The sequence below is a fragment of the Protopterus annectens genome, chromosome 5.part1 (assembly GCF_019279795.1).
Source record: "Protopterus annectens isolate FY-2018-M chromosome 5.part1, PAN1.0, whole genome shotgun sequence".
Lineage (NCBI taxonomy): Eukaryota > Metazoa > Chordata > Ceratodontiformes > Protopteridae > Protopterus > Protopterus annectens.
Genome location: NC_056736.1, coordinates 679168644 through 679189915, shown reverse-complemented (window position 1 = coordinate 679189915; position 21272 = coordinate 679168644). Strand labels below are relative to the sequence as shown.

The 21272-nt window shown below is 40.3% G+C and overlaps 1 protein-coding gene across 7 annotated transcripts in view; it reads left to right on the top strand.

Annotated features, from left to right (window-relative positions):
- The window catches only part of PARP4 (poly(ADP-ribose) polymerase family member 4), a 2883551-nt gene that overhangs the window by 145319 nt on the left and 2716960 nt on the right, over positions 1-21272 (top strand). For all 7 annotated transcript variants that reach the window (XM_044073295.1, XM_044073293.1, XM_044073297.1 and 4 more), the window contains 2 exons: positions 1962-2091; positions 11874-12069. In XM_044073295.1, coding sequence (XP_043929230.1) covers positions 1966-2091; positions 11874-12069 — 322 coding nt within the window. In that variant the 5' untranslated portion in view covers positions 1962-1965. The remainder of the gene's footprint in view (positions 1-1961; positions 2092-11873; positions 12070-21272) is intronic.

The following is a 21272-nucleotide window of genomic DNA, read 5'->3' as shown; positions in this document are numbered from 1 at the left end:
CATTCAGTCTAAACTCATAGATGCCCTCCTGGACAATTCAGCCCTGTTTGACCATGCTGCTACAGAATTGTTCAAAACCTTACAGGAGAAGGGTAAAGAGATGCAGTAACTGAAACGCATCCTGGTTTCCGTGTGCCAAAATTGCAAAGGAATTTTCCTTCTTAACCAGTGTTTGTTAGAAGGCAGTCATGGCTCCCTCTAGCTAAGCAAAAAAAGTCTGGTAAGAGACCTCAGCAACTTAGGACTCCACGGCAAACCCCACCTCAAAAATATTCCTTTCCAGACAGACCAGAGTCCATCTGACTATTTGGACCCAAAATATCACCCTCCCCCACCTTCCCTTTCACCTAACCCTTTCTTCTCCAGCTCGGGAATATATAACAAAGGATGCCTTGGTGTGTTCTCCATCATACAAAAAGGTTATTTCATGGTATGGAATTCTCTCCTGCCCCTCAGGGGCAACCCACAACCTCCCAGAGACTTACTGCCACATTTCCCGTAGGTGCTGCAAGACCTGCTGGATCAAGGCATCATTCAACCAGTACCTTCCATTCAAAGGGGAAAAGGGTTCTACTCAAGGATGTTTTTGTTACCAAGGAAAGAGGGCCCATGGAAACCCATCCTGGACCTCTCTTACCTCAACACCTTACTGAAAGTACCCACATTCAGAATGTTAATCTTGCAAACTCTTTTCCCCCTTATCATCCCACAAGCCTGCATGGCTTCCATAGACATAAAGGATTCTTATGTACACATCTCCATTCATCCCAATTACAGGAAGTTAAGATTCTCTGTGGCCTCTCAGCACTTTCAGTTCTCTGCCTTGCCTTTTGGTCTCTCCACCACTCCAAGGGTATTCGTGAAATATCTAGCCCCAGTAATTGCCTCTGAAGAAGTTCTGTCTAGTAAAGAACGAAAGCGCTAAAAAGACTCTGACCTTTTTCTTTGTACTGCGGTGTGTTTTGAACCTTGTGACTGTACCACTGTTGTTCCCTAAGGGTTTTGCTTTATTTAGTTTATTTGCTCCCTTAGTTCTAGAGGAGTTTTATACTGAGCATGGGAAATGCTTTCCCTCAGATGTTTGTCACCATGTAATATCTCCTTCCCCTGCTTTTGGTAACTGTGGTAGATATTCTTGTGACTGCTTATGCCCCTTCTCTTCATTGGCAACTGTAAATCAAATCAAGGTCATCATCATCAGCATTTGATACCTCTGTGTCATCAGATCTGTTTTTTATGTACATCTATGGCCTAACGTGTGACGTCTTTTATCTGCTGGGGTAAATTGATCCTGATTCTTTTTATTTGTCTCCAGAAGGACCTGCATTTTCTGTCATGGAAACATGTTGAATTTTCCTGTGTTAAGCTGCAGACTTTCAGTTTCGAGTTGACTTATTTTTGAGGTGTCAGAATGTTATACTTTGAAGAACTAGAGTAAATTCTAGAGTATTTTACAGCCTAGTAAGAGGCTCATTATTTACTTTGCAGTATCATCTTCAGAATATGAAGTAAAATGTTATTACTACTTTTGTTCATGAAGTATGATGATTTCAAAAATTATCTTGAAAATGTAAAGCAAGCATACTGTAAACCAATAAAGTTACGCTTGTGTTTAGTTCTGAAACTGCAGTGTTGTAACTTGGCTTTTACTGCTTTGAAACCACACTTGGAGGGTATGTGTTACTGAGATGCTTGTGAATGCAGTAGATTTCACATTTTGGAGCCAGCCAAGGTTTTTCACATGTTAGCCAGGCATTTCTTTTTATTTTAACTGCTTTACTGCCATTCTAGCACAACATTAGCAAAATAATACATCATACTCCTGAAGAAATTAAGAATCAGAATAAGAGACATTAGCACAAATTTCACTCTGTCTTAATGTAATAACAGTAACATTTGATAGAAGTGAATCAGTTTTTTGTAAACTGTCTTTTATGTGCTTTATTTTGTATCATTGCTAGAACCATGGGTGTGTTCTCGGAATGTGTAATCGTTCTGGAGTTAAGGAATTTACCTGCGAAGGAAAAGCACAGGATACAAAGTTGTATCAAAGAAAATGGCGGCAGTATTTCATATGTGATAAATCGTAAGGTATGTGGTATTCTACAGTTCATAAAAACATTGTCAGATGCTTTGCATGTGATGATGTAGAAAGAAAAAACAGGTTAAGAATTGTAGATAAAAGTTGTATGCCTTAAAAGGTCAGCAGTCAGTTTATTGAGATTATTAATGCTTAGGTTTTGTCAGGAGTATGTTTCAGTAGAAACACGTGTGCATACCTTAAAAATTTAAATTATCACACGTGTTAAAGAACCGAATATTTAACAGTAGTTTATCTTATGTACAGAACAGTAAATTAAATGGTATAGCATGTATATTGATAAAATCAAGTCATCCTTACGCATTATGTTTAGGTATTGAAATGTGTATTGCATCACATATCTCACTGTTTTATTTTGTAGCACATTTCATCCAAAAGGCAAATCACAAGGATACTTGTATTTTATTAGAGATACAGCCACTTTAAAATGATCTTTCCAAAGGAAACATATATTTTATAATTTAATAAAAAATACTTTTGCTTGCCAGGAACCTCTTTTCACAGTAGACCAACTTAGTGTAGAAAGAGAGTGAGTATTCTGTGGTTATTCTTCCACTCAATGTCTGACACACCTATGGAAATCAGTGAAGAGTGAATAGCTGTTAACCATGATATGAGTATTGGAGTTAAAATGCTAATGTAAAGCATTATAATGTTATCTGCCTGATTTTTAAAAGGAAGAAGAAAATGCTGTGTCTTAATGTTAGTTTTTGAGTAAGGCTAGGATAACTGCATCATCCCCCAGTGCCCTAGGTAATGCAAGACCTAGTACTGTGATTGTTTTAACTTTGAAAATTAATCTGTGATTCCTTTAAAAATTAGTTCTGAAACTTGCTGTTGCACCTTTAAAACATTTTTTTACATGGGGGGGGGTTTGATCCTCTGTACTTGTTAGTGTTGAGATATGCCCTGACCCCTGGTACTTGTATATTCCAACCTTCAGCAATGATGCTTTAAAGATGCACTTAATGAGCATCTGTTTACTACTACCTCCAGCTGCTGTCATGACAGTAGTTAGGTAACTTACTTTCCCATAACATGAATGTTAGAGTACATTTAATAAAATTTTCACAGCCTCTTAGTGTGACATATTATATGCAAATATTTCATGTGTATTTGCACTGTTTTTATGCACGTCTTAGCTTGCCTTTTGTGTGCATATCTTTTTTTTTTCAATGCACCCTGATTGGATCTTTTAATGTTGCTGTATCTGCATTCAATTTTACTATGTTCTGAGTTTTGCTATGTACTCATTTTGTATGTAATATTGTTGATTTGAAAGACAGTGATTTTTTTTTCTGCTCTTTGAGCTCATATCATGTCTGAAAAGGGTCAGTAGACCATTCCACTTACCCAGTGAACAAATAGTAAGTAAATAAATAAATTATTATTATTTTTTTTATTTATTTAAACATTGAGGTCAGTGCACATCTGCATCTCCCGTATAACTACCTCAATTCAGTCACTGCCACTGTAGTACCCTCACAAACAAGAAGTGATTGGCCAGGAAAGTGTATGGGGTCCTTTTTAACATTGGCCTTGCTGGGACATTTGTGGATGGCCAGAAGAAAGAAATGCATGCTAAAGGTGGTTCCTTGTAGGTCACACAAACTAATTAATATTCAGAAAGTTGCGTAGTTTGAACAGTCATCCTTATAAAAGGGAAGCTGCTGAACTTTCACCCCAAATACATACACACACACTCTTTAAATACCTAAGTCTGTATGGTTATCCCTGAGGTTTTTGCAACCTTGATTAAAAAAAAATCCATTTGAAGCTTTGGTCCCAAAAAATGCATGCAAAAAAATGCAATACCAACATGGGAAATTGATGCTTCACACCTATGGTTCACCACCTCGTTGGTCAGGTCAGACCATAAGCTAATCACCCTTAACATCCACATCCCGCCCCCACCCCCCAGTAAGGAAACCTCCATAAAAAAACTTCTCCAAAGCCAACTTCATGCTACTCAAGTCAGAAGTCACAAACTTCATGACACCCATGCAGACAGGAACTGAAAGTTCGACAGCTGAGTCCTACACTAAGGCACTGTACGAGCACATCCACTCATGCATGAATCGAGCCATCCCAAATAGCACCAAGATGCTCTCCTCCAAAAAATGAAGCCACTCTGGTAGTCCCTTGCCATAAACAAACCTTACAACAAAAGGAAGAAACTGTTGCAGAAAAGAGGAAAATCCCAGGATGCAAAAAACTCCCTTACTAGCCTCAGTAAGAAGCTGAGATCCCTCATAAAATCCTCCAAAGCTAGTTACAAAAATAAAATTGCCAAAGATTCCAGAGATAATCACAAGGCATTCTATAACTGTCACGAATCTAAATGGCAATGCTCAGATCTGCTCTGAGCTACAACAGAATGGCATTAAATATACTGATCCCAAGGATATTGCCATTATCCTGGCAGATCGATTTCAGTACCAACTTCACCCCCCTCTCACCCCCTAAGTGGCCCATCTCAATACCGGAAGATTGCCAAATTCCGGTAATGGCCAGACAGGTAAAAAACTCACTCTCCAAAGCTAAGAATACAGCATCCATGGGACCAGATGACATCCCGGGCTGTGGACTACATGAACTACAAAATTAACTGGCACCTCACCTAAGTGTCATGTTTAATTATACCCTCACCTCAGGCTTTGTGCACACTGAGTGGCGGACAGCTACAGTTATTCCACTCCACAAGGGGGGATCCCCCTTGGATCCCGGGAACTACTGCCCCATCAGTCTGACGAGCCTGATCTGCAAGGCCATGGAACGTATTAACATGGAATTTATAAACAAAGACATTGGCAACCTTAAAACACTGGACCCCACCCAGTTTGGGTTTGTGAAGGGCCGATCTTGTCTCCTGAACCTGATTGACTTCTTTGAATCAGTCTCCAGAGCCATGGACGAGGGTAAGGCAGTCCACACAACCTTTCTGGACCTCGCCAAGGCCTTTGACACCATCCCCCACTCTGGTATCATAGATACACTTACCAAGCTGGGCATTAATCCCTATGTCACTCGATGGGTTGCCAACTGGCTTTCTGACTGAACCCACACTGTAAAAGTAGCTGACTCCAAATCCAGCTCCAGACAAGTGGAGTACCTCAGGGTTCAGTCCTGGGACCTCTCTTGTTTGGCATGTACTTCTCTGAAGTACAGGCCAACACTATGGGACTCTGGCTAACAAAGTTCGCAGATGACTGCAATAGATACTGTACAAAATGGCCTTACAGAAACAGATGCTTTGGTGCCAGAGCCATGGGCTCAAGCTCAATGCCAAGAAATGTGTAGTTATCCCCTTTGGGAAAAACATGTACCCGTGAATTACCACATTAGTGGCAGTACACTTAACACCGAAAGTGTGATAAGAGACTTGGGGACACAGGTGGACAGTGGTCTCACCTTCAATAACCACATTGCCACATCAGTCAGGAAATCCTTCTATGTGGCACACCTCATCACTAAGGGCTTTTCATCCAGAAAAAATTAGGTCATTGTCCCACTGTACTCATCCCTCTTTAGACCCATTATAGAATACAATGCCCCATTTGGTATGTACCTCTCAAGACATCTGCAACAACTGGAAAGGCCGCAGAAATACGTAACTAAAATAATCACAGGCCTAAAGCAGATGCCCTATGCTGACCGTCTTAAAAAAAACTCCAGCTATACTCTGTTGCATATCATCTACTCTGAGGCGGTCTCTGCTTAACATGCAAGGTCATGTCAAACCCAGAGCTGTTGGACATGCTACACTTAAAGAAATCCCAATCCCTCAGAGCCACACGCTCCAGGGATCTAAACTTTGTCATCACAATAAGCAAAATATGCTGGAGGGATAGGTTCCTGACCCAGAGACTCCCCAGACTCTGGAATAAACTGCCCATACATGTCAAGCAGAGTGTCTCTTTGGCCCTCTTCAAAAAGAGCATTTACAATTGGATGGGAGAAAGGAAATTAACCCTGGGGGTCACATCAATCGCCCTGCTAGACAGGGGTCCAGGGAAGTAAATAGTGTGGGAAGAAATAGCCAGGGGATTGTTAAGGCTAGGCTTGTGTAGACCCTAGGACCGATAGCTTAGTATCAACCTATGAATCAAAGTACTGCAACTTGTGAAATCTAAGAACACTCATTGGAAAATACAGAGTTTGGCATTTAAGAATTATGACTGGTGTGTAATGTAAAATACTATATTAAATATATTAGTTATTGCTTTTTACCCCCTCTTTAATTATAAAGTATGTTTCTTTTTAGTGGTTGAAAAGTTGCAGGATAATAGTTAATAATGTTGGATATGTCTACCAGTTTTCATTTTATTATGTTTTCACCGTTATAATTTTATTGACTGACATTGAAGAGTTTGGTTTAACTTTGTGAAGCATTGCTTTGCTGAGTATTAATCTGACAAAGTATGTTGGAAAGCAGAAAGAGGGGATCACTTAAGGTTGTTATACAATGTGTGTTTGTACACCACATATAACCTAAAAGCAAACTTGGTGCAGGCTCATAGGTTCATTGGTAAGTACTAGGCTAGCTGTTCTTGCAGGCTACTTTAAGCCTAGCTGATTTTTCCTTCAAAAGTGAGAATCAAACCCTGTACTTTGTGTCTGTAAGTTAAACACCTTAACCATTATGCCAGCCTCCAACCCCAAAGTATATTTTTTTAAAAGGTCGTTCTAAACATCACTAGCTTAGGGAAGCTGTTTTTGCATTCCTTGTAATTCAGAGTGAAGGGCTCCATGTAGCAAGCTTGCTGGGGAATGCAAAATGAGTCATAGGCACATAGTGGGTATCCTGGGGATGGGACTGACCACCAACCTGCCTTTTGTAAGGGGAAATGCCCATCATTGGACAGTTATGAGGGGTTGACAGTTAACACACCAGTGGAGATGAAAGTTGGTCCTTAGCAGAGTGACTAGACTGTGTTAGAAGCACCTGTTTATACTATAGAGGGTATAGAAATACAGGACAGACAAGGCTCTTGTGCAGCCTCATGGAAAAATGAATACTAATGTCTTGTGTCACAGTCAGGAAAAGAGCAGGTAGAGTAGTAGTTCTGAATGTAGCCAGGAGGGTTGAGTCAGGCACTTGTTGTCACAAGAATATTTGGGGTGTTTTGGTGACTTTGCTGACCATCAGGCCAGAGATGGCGCACAAATTGGTCTATCAGATTTATAATATTCAAAATCCTCTTTGTTCCCATAGAAAATGCCAACTATATTAAAGTTTCTAACATTTAAGTGTTGTGTGAATAGCAGCTGTTGGGTGTTATGCTTAATAAAAAAAGCTTGCATTTTATAAGCTTTTTCCTGTAGCAGTTGCATTTTAGCTTAAGAAACTCTCCAAAACATATGGGTTTAATGATTTTCTGATAGCGGTAGCTAGTATCATGTGTAAACAGGCTTCACAATGAAAATAAATGTTATATTTTTCCCTAGTTATTCCAGACTATTAGGAAAGTTGAGTGATATAATTCATAGCCTCCAGATGTGATATTTAATGATTTCAGATTTAACAAAAACAAGATGGACACACTTAAGGTTAGTTCTAGAAAGGTGTTTTTAATTTAAGTTCTTTCCTGTCTGATCCTGATTTGACATAGGTTAACTATTTGAACACAATCTGACTGAATTCTGATATCAACACATCCATATTGGTTGAAACGTGTGTTGGAGAACTGGAGGTCGTATGAGTTATGTTTTTCTGCCTACCCTGAGGTACAGTGACTCCAGAGTTATGTCGTATAAATTGTAATGGTAAGGCTCTTGTGAGGAGCAAAGCTACTCACAGAAAAATAAAAATATAAAAAAATATTTTTTAATAATGAATGCTTTTCATTCTGTTGCTGTAAAAAGCTAAAAACAAAGAAGAAGAGTGCAAACTTTGCAGAAGAAACCCAGACAATCTGATATCAGAAAAGCATTTGAGGTAGGTTTTGCTGATTATGGTAATGAGGAACTAGAAGTAGTAGCAGGAATCGGCAAAATTAACCTTGAATGCTTTTCTGAAATCAGCTTGTCTGTGTTTCTTTTGCAAAGTTTTCACTCTTCTTCCTTATTTTTCACTTTTTAGAGTGACAGTAAAAAGCATTCATCATTAAAAAATCTTTTAGTATTTTTATTTTTTAGATTTAAGTAAAATATTGTCCCTCTGTCATGAGTGAGACAGCGGAAAAAAATAGTGAGCATTGCTTTGCATATTTCCACTGTCTCTCTAATGACAGATGGACAATATTTTACTTAGACTAGAATATTGTCCCTCTGTTATTATTTTTAGTCTGCAAGTAAAATATTGTCCCTCTATCATTAGCGAGAGAGAGAACCACAGAGTGACGGTGCCACAAAGCCAATTTCAGTAAAAAACATTCTAATAATAATAATAAAAACATGCCCATTTTAAAGTGTAAACCATACTGGGTAGGAGAGTGAGGGTTTTGTTTAATCTGTGCGGGTTTTCCTCAGTTGTACAGAAAGTTGCTGCATGGTGCTTTTGAAGTTTCATGAGCGCAATAAAGACAGCAGCTCATTATTTTCGGGTTACTCGAGTATTGACACAAACAGTAGCTTCTTCACACCTACTGTAAGTTGCTGACCCCGGAATATGTAAGTAAATCTGGGAAAAACTTAGTATTGTCAGAATTAAACTTTACCAGGTATGTATCTTTAGTGACAAAATGGACTTGCCTTTAATGTATTGCATTTCATAGTTTCATACTAGATTAAGGCTTACCCTTCGGTTTTTAACACAGCACACCAGCATAAGTGTCTGGAACAGCTTGCATTTTCCCTTTGAATTTACTGTCTACACCAAATACTGTGAGTTAGCTTTACAACTGACCCTCCTTCCAGTCCCATAGGTACATTTCGTTGCATTGTATTTATACTTCTAAAAATCAATAGTTAAGTTATTCTGAAGCTTCATACAAAAGTCAAGTTTCTGGCCAGAGATACCATCGTTATTAAACTGAATTCTTCTTTCTGTATACTGGTAGTGCAACAATGTGGTGACACTGCAGCAGATGATATAACTGGGTGATATACCTTTTGGGATTACCATTTGGCTTTTCAGGACGATGGGGCAGCCTTCAGGTTACAACTACCTCAAATTTATTTCCCTTCTGTGAAGATGGGACAACTCTTATTACTCCTGGAAGTGCACGTTGCAGAAACATCCCAGCACCTTGGAAACTATAGTAAAACCTGTTGGTCTCCAAAAGCTCCTGATTATTATAGGTCAAAACAGAAAAAGGAGGAGACTGCACATTTGAACGTTGTGTGTGTGTGTGTGTGTGTGTGTGTGTGTGTGTGTGTGTGTGTGTGTGTGTGTGTGTGTATATATATATATATATATATATATATATATATATATATATATATACACACATGTCTGTATATGTCTGTGTTATTCTGAATGGATCTGGTGTGTGTGTTTTCTCTTGCCAATGATGGAGGGACAATATTTTACTTAGACTAAAATATTGTTTCTCTGTCATTATTAAAATGTTTATTGAAGTTGGTTTTGTGAGACGGAACCACAGGGGAGCAGAGCCACAAAGCTAATTTCAATAAAAAGCATTAAAAGTAAATAAATAAAAGTTTTAAAAACTTCCGTGAATGGTCACTTGGCTAAATGTTTAGCTACTTTGCTTAGAAAAGGTGTTTTTAGTTGCACAACCTAGCTCTGTTGTGGTAAGCCACAAATCATGGGGGCAATATGTCTTTGGTCCCCTTAAATCCAGACCGTGAACCTCTGAAACCTACAAGGCATGGATAGTTGCCTCATAGTAAGATTAGATTAAAATTAACAGCAAGTATACTGCTAGTAACATAGTTTGGTAGGAGTAATATTACGTGTGGTATTTGTAAATTATTTTGTTTTGGTGAATGACATTGAAATGTAAGAATTTGTATTTTAGAACAGTTGAGGGTTGCGAGTAATGAACAATATTTTACAGAACAGTTCATCTAAAAAAATAAAGTCAAACTTTAAATTAATAAAAAAATTAAACAAATACATAAATAAATAATGCAATACATGGCCAAGCTGTTACCTTGTTTTAGTGTTACTTCAATAAAGAAATATATTTATCAGAGCCATTAGTGTGACTAATGCAGATCTACTTAGTTCCACAGTCCAAAAGTCATGAAGTTCACAAGTCATGGTTAACGGACTATATCAAACCTATAACTAGAAATGATGTTAGGAATTCGAGATCATTAAAACTGTTAAAATATAAGAGTTGTATAGTCTGCATTATAGCAGTTCTGACAATATTAAAATGCAGTAAGTTGGAAGGATATGGTTTTTGGAAATTGCCTTCCAACGTTAATATGAAACTTTGATCTGAATTTGAACTGTAGACTGTGCAAGAATGAAATATTTAAAAAAATGCTTCAGAGTATTTCAAGAACACACAAGTCAGTATACCAGGACTTTTGTCAGAAAAGAATGGATTTTTGGAGCTAGAATCAAGCTGACATTCTGAGCAAGACATACTTGTTTGTGGACGGTGGTGGTGTTACCCTATCAGCTTTTTCTTCACTATTTACCACCCTTAGGCTTGATAGTAGAGCTTAATGCTATTGTTTTACTGCATCATTTTTATTTAACTGGTTAAGACCTGTAAGCAACAAGTGTCTTTTTCATAGGTAACCTGGAAGCACTTGGTCCATTTAAGTAACTTGCTCAAGTTTGCATAGTATTAAAGTGGAGACAGAGTCAAACCCATGGCTACACAGCAAATTTTGTTTGCAGCTGATAACTCTCTGAGCTAAAACTTTTGGAGTAATATATAGGTACCCTGTGCTGAATTTAATAGTGACCGTTCTTCTTTCTTGCAAATAGTTGACTGATGCTATTGGGATGGTGCAGTGGTAGCATTGTCACCTTACAGCAAGAGGTTCTCCAGGTCAGTTCTCGGCTGGGGTACCTTCTGTGTGGAGTCTGCATGCCCTCCCTGCATTCGTGTGGGTTTCCTGGATGCTCCGGTTTCCTCCCACATTAAAAAGACATTCATGTGGAGCATTTCTTCCTGGGCCTCTATTAAAAATTTGCTTTGTTCCAAGTCAGACTTTCCTGGTTAACAAATTTTAAATAAATACCGGATGACAGTTGGTGCTGCTTCTGAGTCAATTGGGCAGTTGATGATTCTCACACCACATTCTCCTTTGCACAGTCACTAATTTGGTTGCAAATACTAACTCTCCTGTTTCATTTTTCCTCCCAACAGTAGTTAATTCTCCCACCATTTATTCCCACACACGGTCAGTAATGCTTCCATGGTTGTTGCTAAGTGATGTTGAGAACAGTGGTAAGATCAAACTCTTTTGTGGTGCTGTTACTTTGTTTAAAAAATGCAGTATTTTCCAGCAAATACTGAACAGTGGAGTGATATTATTAATGGGAGTCTGACAGTGTTAAGCAACTTGTGATCCTTCCTAGTTACAGGGAAAACGTAACACAAGTACAGAATTCTGCTTCTTTTTCCTCAAGACTTCTGGCAGAAACCTGTAGCAGTTTAAACACAGAGTTCCAGATGAAGAGCCTTGTAAAGTAAGTATGAAACTAATTTTGTAGCGTTCAGTACTCCAGTGATCAGACATCAGAATTATTAAGAAGTAGATTATCTTAAGGCTGTTAAAATATATACTCAAAACAAGACTTCATTTCTGAGAGACTACTAATGCTAACTCATAAAAATTGTTTTCTTTCTGGAGCAAAAAAATTTTGCCATCTTACTATTCTTAATGATTTTTGTTTCAGTGCACACATGTTGTGGTAAATGATATTGACACATTGAGTGAATCACGACTTACAAAGATCCAGAAATTTCAAATTCCTATTGTGGGTACCAGCTATTTGTGGAAATCCATTCAAGAAGGAAGGCTGGTAGATCCTGACTGGTGTAAACCTTATGAGGATTCTGAAACTTCATCAGAAACAAGTGAATACACCACTGGTAATCCAACTTAGTTCACATTTGTTTTATTGTTTATACTTTCATTAATACTGTCATATTTTTCATTTTGATCTTAGCCTGATCGTTTACTCCTTCCTTCTGTCAGTATGAGTGGTAATTGATATGAATGGTGTTTCTGCTAAGCTAATAATTACTTATGGAAGATAGTAAGATCAGGGATCATCATTTGCAGATGGTAGAGAAGCTATAGGATATATCTGCTTGCACAGCCTGTAAAGCAGTAATACATGCTTGAAGTGATATTCAGCTAGACAGGTGTTCATGTTTCTTTTGTGGACAGTTTACAGGTGTTTGACAACATCAGGAATTAATCAGGAACTAACCTTACAAAGCTACACCACTCCCCCTGTCTATTACTACAGGGTATTATTACTGCAGCATTGTGTACCCACCCTGCTCCACTGGGATAAAGGAACTGGTTTACTTTCACAAATCTCATCACTCCTGGCTGATTTATTGCTAAGGCCATTTGTCAGATCTAGGATGTCAGTGGCATGTCTGAGAACAACTTTCCAGCACCAGTGGGTCAGCTGTTTTCTTATTAATGTTTATTTGACTAGATTCAACAGCAGCAAAAAAGAAGCAAAAAACAGATGAGCTTAAAAGGTAAGTATTGGGAGAAGGCATATGACAATGTACCAAACCATAGAAAAAGCTAGTAAAATTGCTTTCTTTGGGTATCTTTACTGATTAAATGTTCACACTGAGTGCGTGCATAAATGTAGACTTTGTTCTGGGGACTTCCAGCCTCGGTTTGTGAAAACAGCAGTAATTGATGTTGAAGGTTATACAAGTAGCTAGCTTTATGTTGGTACTTGCATTTGTATTTTAGTAAAATTAGTGCAAACAAACTAACTGAAACACCAAGAAAGTGCTACAGGTATAGTGTAGCGTTATTAGTGGTTGCAGTTCCCATTGTGATAGCAGGCAAATTATGATTTAATTGTTGGTAGTTTAGAGAAAGCAGGATAAGTGCAAGCTGTGATTATACAAGGGGACATGAATGAAGTGAGCAGATGAGCTATGGTGAAGATAAAATGTTTTATTGGGTTATAACTTTGCATTTTTATTGTTCCATACCTGTACTTGGGGTTGGGAGTTGGCAAAATGGTTAAAGTATTTACCTCACAGATGCAAGGTACAATGTTTCATTCTAACATTTGGGTTGAGAAATTTGGCTAGGCTTAAAATGGCTCATATGAGCAGATAACCTAGTATTAACCTATAATCTGATGTTTCATTACATTGCATGCTGCATTTTTTTCTACAAGAAATTTGTAGTTTTTTTTTTTCATTGTCCAGTACTGACACATGGAGACTGTATAAAACGGGTGACCTTTATCCCTTTGAAGTTCTGAGGACACTGGAAGAAGAGCCCAACACATAACTAGTGTAGTGATGAGGCAAGGTGGTATGATCTTGGTGGTACAAAGACATACATCTGGAGCATTTCTCCCCGGGCCTCTTCTGAAAATTGGCTTTGTTCCAAGAAGGACTTTCCCGGTAAACAAATGTTAAATAAATAAACAAAATCTTCGTCACAAACAAGAGGAGCTTACCAGGCTCTCCTCACCACTGTAGTAGACTTGCCTAGTGAAGGAAAATATATCAGAGTTCTGTCTTGGAAAGTGATGTGCAACACTACAGGAAACTTTGTATCTGAATGAGGGGACTGTGGGTAAACGTCAGATTGGTGGCTGTCCTATATCTAGAGATAACATGGACTGGTGAATAAAACATGATCATTGTAGTTTGCTTTCTATTAAACAATGATGCTGCAAATTGCATAGTTACCTGTTTTTTTTCTAGCAGATATGATGGTGAGAACTTAAGGTAGTTATGCTAGAAAACATGTTGACGTTTATATCAGTATGTTTCTTCCCTCCTTTAACAAGGAAACAATAAAACAAGGACTAGTAAATCTGAAAGGTGACAAAATTGATTGGAAGTAATTTTGTGGAAAATATGTATGTGAAAAAAGATGAATTGGGTGTGCTAAATTTAACAACATTAAATTCTGCTGCTGCTAAAAATGTGTAAACTTTATGTGAACAATAGCATTGTCGCAGCAAAATGACTTTTTTCTCCAGGTTCTGGTGAGCTTTGAACTATAAATTAGTTAACAGGACATAAGGTGGTCTCTCAGAGGTTCTTTGTTTGAAAGTGCTGTCTTTGTACATTTTTATGTAGTACACTTTTTCTGTTAGATAAAACAGTACTTTGCAGAACTTTTGTTATGCATCATTTGCATCCTGATCTCATCACTGACCCATTTCACTCAAAACAGTAGAGGTAGATGGGAACCTTATCTTTTGTCACTGTACATTTCTGTGAATCCTGTAGTTTCAGACTAGAAACACTGAGTCCATGTTTTTTTCTGTCTTAGAACCTACATTAACTGTTTGTATAGCATACAGAGTTCAAGGGTGTGGAGCAGGTGCAGAAGCACCCCCCCCCCATTTTTATAAAATTCTTATCTGAGATGCGGAGGTTCATCATTGTCAACAGCAGGAATAAAGCCAGAGGCCATTAGTCAGCTCAGCATCTAAAACTTTCCCAGGCTACTAGCCCCATCCCTTTTCTTCATGATGCTCTGTGTATTGACCTCTTTTGTCAGATCGCTTTCAGCACCTTTCTGCTGATTGGCATCTTGTCTTTAATACAGGTCAGACCAGTCCTTTTATTACTTTTTGATAACTTCACATTACTTTTCACCCTCCCTCAGGCCTTGGTGTTTTTTTTCACCTCACCTTGTCTGTTTGTCTTTCTGTTGTTCTACTTGATACAGTTGTGGCTTCTTTTTCTGTTTTTTTTCTTCTAGTTTGTTCTTTTTTAGAGATAAGCTGTTGATTTTTGAATTATGGAGAGTAGGGCATTTAAAAAGAGCAGATATGAACACAGCATTTCACTATTAAATGTATGATTTGCCAATCTTTCATTCCATCCACAGTTAATGACAGCAGCCTGTTTTTACTATCTTTAAGTTAAAGGATAGCTCTTTGTCCATTCCCGCCTGGGCTGACCTTGACACCATCAGTCTCTAGGAAAGACCCCATCACTGACAAACATAGAGACAAATAGAGAGAAGAAGGAAGCATACAGCAGACTGAGGTGAGGGAAACGATTTTTTTTTTCTAAGTCCTATTGCTAAAAGTGTAGAACAGGAAAGTCTGTTTCTACTCATTACCCTTGTGAGGTAAAAACGCTCTGTGTAACTGAGGTTTCTCATATTAAGATGGTCAGAACTGAATGTGTTTCATTGTTTTCGTATTTTGAAATTAGAGTGACATCTGCTTCTTCCAGGCCACTATCAGCAAGACTTCATGAGACTTTGAAAAAGATGATGGAGACCTTCATCGATGTCCATCAAGAAATTTCATTTGCTTTTTCCCCCTCCTTTACCATGGCAGACAAAGCCACTTCTTAATTGCCTGTTTTTTTATTTTTTTCCATCGAGGACATCCAGTTCTTATTGGTCCTAGTTCAGGCATTGGTTATGGAGAGGCAGGACGACTTCTAGCAGGCACCAGTGGCACTTAACAGATGCATTGCTGTCAGTTGAGGGCTTGATGTCAAGGCCATGGTCTTTGGGATTAGCAGCTTCTGTGTTCACTGACTGACTACATCAACAGTTTTGACACCAGTGCTTTTGACACTGGAAGATTTTCAGACCCAGGCTCAAGACTATTAGGGTTGATCATGGCAGCAATACCCTCATAGCTATTATCTGTCTCACCTGGAGTGGCCGTCTGGCCTATGGGGGTTGGTATTTTCATTGTCTAGCCTGGGGTTGTTGATCATATTGATTCCATTTTAGGAGTTTAGTGTTGACCTTGGGGATTGTGCTGTTGGTCTTGATGTCAACACCAGCTAACTTTAGCCTTAGTCACATAGGGTTGATCCCATCAGCCTGGAATGTGACATTGATATAAATCTCAAACTTAACAATGTAGATAATACTGCATTTGCTGTCCTTGGTACCTGTACTTATGATTTTCGCCTTGATAGGAGACACTTCTTTGCCTTGTACTTTAGCCATCCAGATTTTTCCAAACTGGAATGAGAGGTTGGAGGGGTCTTGCAGGATTGCTGCCTGATATCTGGTTAATTATAAGCTTCATCATTGTCCTTGGGACTGTAACCTGCAAGGCTTTGTAGGAAGTGTAACTGCAAATGAGTCATACTGACTAACTTAGAGTCTTCTACTCCAGATATTGTTGAGGATGAGATCACTTGATGATGTTCATCGTGTTTCACTGCTGCAGTCATTAAACTTGGGTTGTCCTGCCGTCAGGCGGTCCCGCAGTTGGCCAGAGTTCCAAAGTCTTGGTCCGGCGTCGGTTGCTGTCACTTCTTCCCTGATGTCAGTGCGCCAGGGGTATATAAGATGCAGCCAACACCATTTTCTTCAGTCTTTCTTGCCACGCGGTGCCCGAAGCAAAAGTAGTTCGCAAGTGCCGGTTGGCCGACTCCTGAGATTTTCAATTCAAATTTCAGAACCGAAGTCTTCAATAAAGCTAAGTACCCCATTGGGGAAACTTTTTCTTGCCTCAGACCAATGTCCGTATAATTTAATAATTGTATTTCTTGTGGGAAGCAAATACCTCATAAGGATTTTCATTCTTACTGTATTCCATACCTAGGCCCAGACCACGATGTCACTAGTTGTCGGTTTTGTGCTAGATTTAACAAACGCACTATTAAACGTCGGTTTGATTTTGCTCGCCATTACCTTGGCCGAAGGTTTAATTATACCATGCCGTCGGAACAACCGATGACCGGAATACACAAAAAAACGCTAAGACAAGGATAAGGACAGGCATCCGAGGCCCAAAACTGACGAAGAAGCCTCTTCTAGGCCAGTCGCCGGTCCTCATTGAGGCGCTTTTGCAGCCCCTGACACCAGCTACCTCAGAGCCACAGGCCACCTCCGACTCCCACGTGGAGATGTCTAGGCCTCTGGATACTCAAGGTGTTGGGCCTACGGAAACTAACCCTTCAAATGGGTCCAGAGCCGCTGAACAGGCATCAGCTTCTGAGGGTGTTTTCAGACCTTCACAGCTTACCATAAAAACTACAGCCAAGTCTAAAACTCCATTAAAGACAAAGAAGCAAGTACAGCATTCATCTGCACAGGCCTCCATGCCTAAAAAACAGATGCTCAGAATGGCCGAAGACTTAATTACTCTGATCAGGGGTTCCCATCCACCTCCTGATAAAAGGCCTAGGCAGGATATAGACTATGATTCCTCTGACCAGGTTTCCATTTCTTCCGATTCCACTTCAGACCAAGGATACTCTTTACCCCTCTATGAGGACTCTGATGCTGAAGAATAAATTCCTTCAGCCTCTCCTCCTGAGGATTATTCTTTTGGGGAAACTTTATATACCATGAGGAAGCATTTCCATTGGGAGGGCCAGGATTACTCAGAATCCAAGAAAAGGCTCAGAGACTTTCTTTTATTGCCTCAGCACAGGCCCCTTGCTATTCTGCCAGTGTTAGATATTGTGGATGATGTGTTCTCTGAATCTAGCTTAAATCCTGATTCTTTGCACCCTGCTCTAGTCAAGCCAGACAAGTACTACAGAGTCCCTGACTCTCATAAATTTCTTTATAAAACCCTGATGTTCATCGTGCATACAGCTGCAGTCATAACAGATGAGTTTTCCTGCCATCAGGCGGGTCCTCGGTCGGCCGAATTCCAAAGTCTAGGTCCGGCGTCGGATGTCGTCGCTTCTTCCCTTATGTCAGTGCGACAGGGGTATAAAAGAACCAGCCGACGCCATTTTCTCCAGTCTTTCTTGCCGCGTGGTGCCCAAAGCAGAAGCAGTTCGCAAGTGCTCGTCGGCCAGCACCTGAGATTACGAATATTTTTCAACCGAAGACTTCTTGAAAGCTAAGTACCCCGTTGGGGAAACTTCTTGCCTCAGACCGATGTCAGACAAAGTTAATAATTGCATTTCATGTGGGAAGCAAATACCGCATAAGGATTTCCATTCCCTCTGCATTCCTTGCTTAGGCCCAGACCACAACGTCTCGGCCTGTCGTTTTTGTGCTACGTTCAACAGACGCACTATTAAGCGTCGGGCGGAGTTCGCCCAACACTATTTGGGCAAAAAAATTTAATTACATTATGTCGTCGGATACTCCAACTCCAGTTTTGAGTAAAAGACGCAAAGATAAGGACAGACATATGAGGTCTGCGACTTCTACCGACACCACGCTAAAGCCGACTACAGGTGCTTCGGTTCCCAGCGAGGCGTCTACACAGCCCCTGACTACCGATGACACTTCATTAGCGGTGTCTTCTGTGCCCGAGGTCACAGGTTCTTCGGCCCACACCCCGACTATTGATACTGAAGCCACTCTTGGCGGGGAAACTCAGAGTTTAGACAGGCCTGCCACCTCTCAAGTTGTCTTCAGGCCTCCTTCTTCTTTTTCCATTAAGGCTTTCACTAAATCTAAAGCAGCCATGCATGCTAAAAGACAAGCTCCACAGGGCCCCTCTCAAGGCCCCATGCCTAAAAAGCAGATGCTCAAAATGGCTGAGGATTTGATTACTCTTATCAGGGGTACTCAACCCCCCTCGGACAAAAGGCCCAGAGTGGAGGAAGAATACCCTTCCTCGGACCAGGCCTCCATTACCTCAGAACATTCTGAGGACCAGGAACATTCATACTCCCCTTTTGAAGATTCTGATGCAGAGGAGTCCATTCCCTCTGTCTCCCCCCCTGAGGATTACTCTTTTGGGGAAACCTTGCATACCTTGAGGGAACACTTCCACTGGGAAGGCCAGGAGTACTCAGACTCCAAGAAAAGGCTCAGGGATTTCCTCTTGCTCCCTCAGCACTGGCCTCTGGCTATACCTCCTGTCTTAGACATACTAGATGATGTGTATTCAGAGGCCAGCCTGAACCCAGATTCTTTACCTCCAGCTCCAGCCAAGCCTGACAGGTATTACCGGGTTCCTGATTCACACCAATTCCTATACAAAAGCCATGCGGCTGACCCAGAAACAATTTCACAGGGTCCCAAGGGAATTAAGGCCTCCACTGCCAAAAATCCATTACCTTCAGAGAGAGAGATTCCAGAGCTTTAGAAAGGTGGGGGAAAAAGGTATACGCCTCTGCCACCTTAACCATGAGGGCATTAAACTGTCAGTTCCATATGTTAAAGTATCAACAGTTTTTTTTATCTCAGTTGAAAAGCAAAATGTCACAACCGGAACAACCAGACTTGAAGGAGTTGCAGGATTTGTTGCATAGTGCAGAGCAAGTGGGTAAACATACCTTGCAATGTGGTTTTGATGCTTTAGAGGCCTCATGTAGAGCTGCTGTTACAGGATCAGTCATACGTAGACATGCTTGGCTCAAAGAGCAAACCTTACCAGATCATGTCAAAGCTAAATTACTAGATGCACCTCTTCAAAAAGATGTATTGTTTGGTGTTAAAGCTGAGGAGGTATTAAAGAAAATGGAGGAAAAGGCAACATCAGTGCAAACAGTGAAAGATTTCCTACAGGTACAAGCTCCACGTTTCAGTAGAAATTGGCCTTCAAAAAATTGGTCCTTTCCAGCCACGGACAGACCTCAAAGAGGTAGATACAGGTGCCCGAGGGGTAGAGGGCAATCTCAAGGATCATTTAGAGGCAGACAATGGCAAGCACCTACACCAAGAGGTGGTGAGGATAGTTCACAGCCATTCAGAAAGCAGAACCAATGACTTTCCCCTTTACATGCCAAGCAAGGCTCAAATGGCAGCACCTTTAGGCGGAAAACTGGCATTATTTTCGAAAAATTGGCATATTGTCACAAAAGACAAATGGATCCTGGACATTATAGACAGAGGCTACAGATTCCACTTTCACACCCTTCCAAAAATGAGAGGCATGCCAAGCCTGCCACACAATCAAAGGGCAGAGGCACAAAAACAAATTTCAGATCTCATGGACAAGAAAGCTATTCAAGAGGTACCTGCACAAGAACAGGGTCAGGGTTTTTATTCCAGACTATTCCTGGTACCAAGGAAGGGCAAAGATTGGAGACCTATTTTGGACCTATCCATCCTAAACACATATTTACTCGTACCAAAATTCAAGATGCTCACATTACAGCAGCTTCTTCTCATGCTGGGCAAGGAGTCTTGGCTGGTAACATTGGACTTCAAGGAGGCATACCTGCATGTCCCAATCAGACAAGATTGCAGAAGATACCTCAGATTTCTTGCAGGTTCAACCCATTATCAATTCTCTGCATTGCCCTTTGGCTTATCTACTGTGCCCAGAGTGTTCATGAAATGCCTGGCATCAGTAATTGCCTTCTGTAGACTTCAAGGGATACAAATATACCCATATTTGGACGACTGCCTGATCCAAGCGGACAGCAAACACATACTTATGAAACACCTGGCGTTTGTAATAATGTTGTTGAATTCTCTGGGATACACAGTCAACAAAAAGAAATCAAGACTAATACCCTCTCAAACAATAATGTTCCTGGGTGCCAGCTTGAATACAAACACCCAGATGACCTACCTCACGCCAGAGAAACAAGGGCAACTAACTCAATACTTCAGAAAACTGGCAACCTTCACCAGGCTGACTGCAAGGAAAATCCTGTAGGGTCTGAGATTCATGGAATCTTGCATCCTGCTAATCCCATGTGCAAAGCTGCATATGAGGAAACTTCAATGGTACCTAAAAAACTTATGGTCTCAACACAGCCACAGTTTGGAAACAATTATACCACTGATTCCATGTCTTCAAAAGGAATTTCTGTGGTGGGCTCAAGCATGCCAAAGAAACATAGGTCTCCTATTCTGCAAGCCTCAAGCAAATCAAGTCATCACAACAGACGCCTCGGACTACGCCTGGGGGGCGCACATGACAGATCGGTGCATTCAGGGCAAATGGTCACAAAAAGAAAAGCACCTACACATCAATCAAAAGGAAATGCTAGCAGTAATAAATGCTCTTATGGCTTTCAAAGACCTACTGCATCCAGGCCAGCTATTGATAAGGACAGACAACACCACAGTGATGTGGTACATAAACAAACAGGGAGGAACCCATTCATATCCCCTATGCAGGCTAGCCATGTCTCTTTGGAACATGGCTGTGGAATTACAAATCCAACTTCAAGCACAGTTCCTGCCAGGCAAGGAAAACACGCTGGCAGACAAC